The following is a 6169-nucleotide window of genomic DNA, read 5'->3' on the forward strand; positions in this document are numbered from 1 at the left end:
CTTGACCTATGTCCAACATTTTCGGTGAGGATGTTTCTGTACCATTGGGAACCCCAAATGCCAAATTGCAGCTAATTCGGCCAGGAAACGAAGATAGAATCCTTTAAAATACTTCAAATCGGGTAGTACCGCTATATAGAGGCTATAGGAAAAAATGAACCAATGTTGGTTTTGGTTTCATATTCATGTATTGTCATCCAAATCTGAAAAGTGTGCAAAGTTTCAGTTCGATTGGTCATCTGCAACTGTGTTAAAAATGAGTTACTAGATTTGAAGTAAATGGACACCAAAGCAAGTTAAATAAAACACTGTAAAAATGACAATGATTTTCTTTTAATAAATTTTAAATTTTATTTTAAAAATCTAATTTCAAAAAATATATTATTTCGGATCAAGATTTTGCTTGAGATTTTGAATAGAAAGTATTATATTTTGAGCCATTTCATAGAACCCATTCAGGTTTTGAAGGTAACGTATTCTTTTCAGGTATCAAATAGATTTTCTTCTCGCCCAAATGTGGTGTGTGACGTATGGAAAATGAAGGAGCCGGTACGGATTTATGTTTATTATACTGCAATAAAATTTAATTCCCGTTAAATAGTTGTTGGGTTACTTTTAAATGAAAGTTAAAAATAAGAAAAACTAAAAAAACGAAAATATATATATAAACAATAGGTCGATGGAATGGACCAACATCGACCATTTTGAAAGTTGATCTCATTCTGTAGTGCGATTCTCTAACACATTTTTTGAGTTACCGACAAAAATCGGTCAAATAAAAACGCCAAATTGTGAATGAAAAGTTCAAGAAAAGTTGACAACACTCTTGCTATCGGTAGAACTTTACGTCTACTTTTTGTTTGTCGTTAACTTACCGAAAAATATCGGTAATTACCGAAATTATAAGCATTCTGATTTTACCGACAATTGTCGGTAACTCAAAAAATGAGTTAGAGAATCGCACTACTGGTAGTCATTGCTTTCTATTGATATAGCTCCCAACAGTCATTTCATTTGGTGACCTAATAATTTAGAGCTTTTGGACCATTATGTCTGGAAACATGGACCTGCCCACGAAAAAAACATAATATCGCTGTAAATTTCCGAAGGATCCTCGAACTGCTCTTAAACAAAAATGGTGAACTTTTGTGAGCGAGGAGTGGGCCGATATGGCCCATTTTCGCACGAATAAGTGGACCGATAAACGCCATCTTCGAACTTTATCCAAGATTCGTGTAAATATTACGATATGCAAAGTTTGGACCAATGCAGTATCCTGGTCATAAGTTGTCGTGCGCAACAGCCGCTAAACATTGTTGTCGTGCCACTTTCTCAGAAATTATGGACCTGCCACTAAAAAAAACTTGTACCGTCATAAAGGGCAACCCGAGAACAACGTATTGCAAAAATACAAAACCCATCCACTGCAGGTCTTACACCGAAATTTTGTGTGGGATGTACCCGAAGCGACATGGACCGATAAGCACTATCTTAGAACTTTATCTAAGATTCGCAGAAATATTACGATATGCAAAGTTTGGACCAACTCAATATCCTGTTCGTAAGTTATCGTGAGCACCAATCACTACTCATGGTGTCCATAGTTGTTGTTGTTGTAACAGTGTTTGTTATTATGTTTGTATGTTCGTTCTTCTGTTCCATCTGGCTCTGGGTCTATCTCCAGTTCCAGGAAAGTGGCTACTTCGATGGGTTGTAACCACAGATCCACTGGGGTTAGATGAGTAGGTTTGACTGGGCAGTTGAAAAGGTGTTTCGTGTCGTGTTAATGCTATTCAAAACTGCTTGATATGCTTGTTGATCTAGGGGTTCTCTCCTGTATCGTTGGACCTCTCCCTCTAGAGCATGGATATCCTTCCTGATCTGCCTGAATGTGTCGGGCCTACCCACAAGATGGTGATTGGGATGGCTCACACGGTAACATCCAAGCAGGTACTGCAACGAAAGCATCTCATTGTTTTACTTAACTGGAAGAATGTAGATGCTCCACTGAAGATTTGAGGAGGCACCCTGTTGCTGTTCTCAGGGCGGTATTCTGGCAAGTTTGAATCTTTTTCCAATTTGTATCACATAATCTCGGGGACCAGACTGGCGCCGCATAGCTTACCACAGACCGACCTATCGCGTTATATGTGGTCAACAAGGGTTCTTTATCTGCACCCCAAGTGCTCCCGGCTAGTGACTTGAGGACCTTGTTCCTACTTTTCAGTTTGTCGCACATAGCTGTGGCGCAGATAGCACGACGTGAAAGTAGTGTCGAATGTGACCCCTAAGATTTTGGGGCAGTTTGTGGTCGGAATTCTGCTACCGTCGACCACGACATTCAATTCTCTTCCAAACTGCGCTGTCCATGTGGTGAACAGAGTGGCTGTTGATTTTGTGGCGGAATTCTGCATATTCCTCGAATGGAAAAAGGTGGTAAGATCGGTTAAATAGTTGTTCAGTCTCTCCCAGATGTCATCAGGATAGGTACCCGACGCCAGGATCGTGCAATAATCCGCATAGGTTACGATCTCGATGCCGTCTGGAGGGGCGGAATACAGGAGAGGTAGAGGTTAAACAGTTCGGGGATATTACCCCACCTTGGGGAACTCCCTGTTTCACTCTACGGGGTTTGGACTTCTTGTTTTTGAATTCCACGTACGACTAGCGTCCACACATATAGTTGACTATCCAACGTTTCAAGCTTGGTCGGAGGGTTGTCTGCTCAATGTCCTCAAACAGCGCGGAGTGTCTGACTGTATCAAAGGCTTTTGATAAGTCAAGCGCCACCATCACTGTTCTAACGCAAGGCCGTCTCTGGTTAAGTCCTTGACAAATATGCGTGGTAATGGCGTGCAGCGCTCGGATAGCGGAAAGCACTGGAGGAAAGGAGTGGATTGAAAAATATTACTATGTACAATGTTTGGACCAAATCAATTAATCCAATTTAGAGTTATCGTGTGACCTAATCCGCCAGACGGACATGTTTAGATTGAGTCCAAATTGTCTGAAACATATGTGTGGTCTAAAACCATTGTTTCAATCCACTACATATCTGATCGTGACAAAGTGAATATACATTCTGTAGCCATAAGGCTTAGAATATGAAAAAGATATGTTTAAAATAATATTTGAAATTAAGAGCACTTTCTTTATCCTCTCAGGAATTTCATGGTAAAAAGGTTTTTTTTTTTTTTTGCTTGGACTTTGGCTATTTTGATACATAGTGGAAATGTAATTCGCGCCCCTATCAAATGTTGTTCAAATTTAATTTAACAGAGTTCACATAGGGCAAAGGTAGGAATGTTTAACTTGCAACATATGATGCTGTCATCACCTTATTGATAAACAACACTGCCCAGTTTGGAGATCCTTAATTAGCGTCATCTAGTATAAGTTATTGCATATCTTGTAGAATTACGTTCTACAGGGGGTCTCCATATGTATAGTGTGGACTATATGTAACAGGAAGCATGGTTGCTGTCAGTGTAGCATCATAAAGTATTTATCTTTCGGAAGCTAAAGTTAAAAAACCGTCATCCCAACCACCGAACACTATACAGTTGTAGCACGTATCGTACATGGCAAAAATTGAAATGTTGCAGTTTATCCTGTACCCATATACAACTCCATGCTCACAAATAATTAAAATTTGTTCAATTTCCTTTTTTCATTTACGAAACAGCTTTCTTAAACGATATTTCAGTCGCTATATCTGATTTATATGATTTTTACCTCTGTCATATCTCAAACATTATATTCAGAAACATGTGTCCCATAACAATGTTAAACTATGGCACAACTTAAAGTATTCATTGAAATAAAATGAAATGTTGACTTACCTTTTCCGGACAATAAGCACCAGGACCTGGTTTCAAGTGTTCATCACTGATGACTTTGTGTTTTATGTGCATGCTGAATTTCGGTGGATTTTTTCGGAAATGTTTACTATTATCTTCATATTGGCCAGGACCGGGTAAAATAAAGGCGGGAATCTGGCGTGGCTTTTCTCGGCCTAATAAAGAGAAAGCTGGGGCTGCCTTTATTTGGCTTTCTTTCGCCGTACCCAAAGTGGTGGGTAAATTGTAGACATTGGGTGCTGAATAAAAATACTTTATTTAATATTATTTAAAAGAAATTTTGTCTGTACTTACCCGGTGTTGGCAAAGTTTTAATAATAACTGGTCTCTTGCCAAACGAATAAGATGGTGTAGTTTTAGAGGTGACCGCCTCGGCTGATTGAATATTATAACGCCCCGGTTCTGGTGGTGACCATTTCTTTAGATCATTGAGACGAAATTTCAATGAAAATGCCGGTGGCTTATGAACACCTTTATTATAAACACCAGCTACATTATATTTTGCTGGACCATCTTCTATGTGTAAATGTCGTCTGGTTATTTTACGACTAATGGAATAAGCTGGTGCCGATTTCTTTTTCGAATCTACAATGTGTGGACCCAATAAAGGTGGTACCAATTTATAAGCCGGTTTTCCGACTAATTGCTGGTTAGTACTCTTTCCTTTGCGCAACGTTGGCTTCCAAGGTTTTTGTTCGATATTTGTTCCAGCATTGAGAAGACGTTTCTTTTCTTGGCGTTCTTTTTGACAAGGACTTTTAAAACGCGTTTGAAGACGTTTTGATGGTTTATAAACCTGGGGAAATAATAAAACAGTGGAAAATAAATAAAAATTAAATAAAATTACACACCATTTTCAAGTTTATTTTTCAATAATATTTTCCAAAAATGAAATGAAAATGCAAAGCTACTATAACGGAAATAATATACCTGAGTAATTACTATAACGTAAATATGACGTAAAGTTCAAATCAGAGATGCCAACGCAAAATGTCACCAAAAGCGCCAACATTTAAAAATATTGCGAAAAACTTCAGTAGCAACATGGTACCATGGTATAATAAGAAAGGTATGACAGAGCTCACAGCTGATTATAATTTTTTTCTTTTGGTGACCAACTTGTGTCAACGTCATTTTGTTACGTTTTGTTTTGAATATTCCAATTTTGACAAATTCCAAAAAATACATACACACATTACTGAATATTAATTAAAAAAAAAGAATTGTAGTCGTACTAAACACAGAAACAATAACAGTGAGAAGATGCGACGTATCAAAAACTGATTTGGAGCTCAAATGGTCATTTTTTTAAATTCCTGGGGACTATAACCGTAGCTCTGAGGGGTCTGCTGGATGTGATATTAAATTTAAATTCAATGGCTCCAAATGTGAAGTCCAGTGTTGACAAGGACACACAATAAAGCGAAATAAAGTAACAATCAGATTGAACATTGCAGATACTATGGAACATGAACAAAGTAAACAAAGTTATGTCACGATATTAACTTCTATTTAACAATGTAACTTCTTATTGAATATAAAATAAAGAAAAAAGGTGAATCTTTCGCTAAATTCCCAATATATTTTTGATCGGATTTATTATTACAATGTGATCTTAACCTCCAATAAGAAGAATTTCACTTTCTCCATTTTCTGGCGCACGTTTGAGAATTTAAGTAGTCCTTGCAGCCGTAAAATGGTAAGCACGCCTGCAGGCTACACTTCTGGGGGTCGCTAGACAGCCATTAAGACTCGTCGTAAAAAACATGCGAGAGAAGTCTCCTTGTCACTTCCGGAGTTTCTGTGGTAAATATACATACATACATGTGCGCATGTGTAGGTTGTGGAAATATGAAAGCTGCTTTTCTTGACATTTTTCTTGCTAATGTTCTGTATTCTTACAAGGACTCGAATTTACAGATTGATAATTAACAGAATCCAATCTTTCACTTCATAAAACGAAGACTTCTCCTGACTTTATTGATACTTTTTCTTTTCTTCGTATTAGCCAACAGTTACGATCTTTAGCAGCGACATTTCTAGTAGATCCACATAAAAGTTATTGTCTTGTCCTGTAAATAAACCTTTATGAAATTTTAAAGGCAATTTCGAAGACTGAATATATCGTATTATTCATTTTTTAACACATTTCATTAATTTTAAAAATTTAATAAAATATGAAACAAAACAAACATTAACAAAAACAAAACTTGACGTTTGTCACCATAGACAATTTTGAAAGGAAGCGGGCATACGTGTAGGGTTGATTTTCCATAGTTTTTTCGAACCTGTTCTACCTTCCTTATTGT

General features: G+C 37.4%; 1 protein-coding gene across 1 annotated transcript; it reads right to left on the bottom strand.

The window, feature by feature from the left end:
• Positions 1-326: 326 nt before the first annotated feature.
• On the bottom strand, positions 327-4786 carry LOC141394958 (ciliary microtubule associated protein 1A-like). Its single transcript, XM_073970155.1, has 4 exons — positions 4712-4786; positions 4155-4656; positions 3843-4099; positions 327-571 (listed from the first exon to the last, which is right to left on the bottom strand). Exons 1-4 carry the CDS (start codon positions 4712-4714, stop codon positions 443-445), a joined length of 891 nt encoding a protein of 296 aa, XP_073826256.1. The 5' UTR covers positions 4715-4786; the 3' UTR covers positions 327-442.
• Positions 4787-6169: the final 1383 nt, after the last annotated feature.

Source organism: Musca autumnalis, unplaced genomic scaffold, assembly GCF_047663935.1.
Source record: "Musca autumnalis isolate F117 unplaced genomic scaffold, ASM4766393v1 scaffold_2, whole genome shotgun sequence".
NCBI lineage: Eukaryota > Metazoa > Arthropoda > Insecta > Diptera > Muscidae > Musca > Musca autumnalis.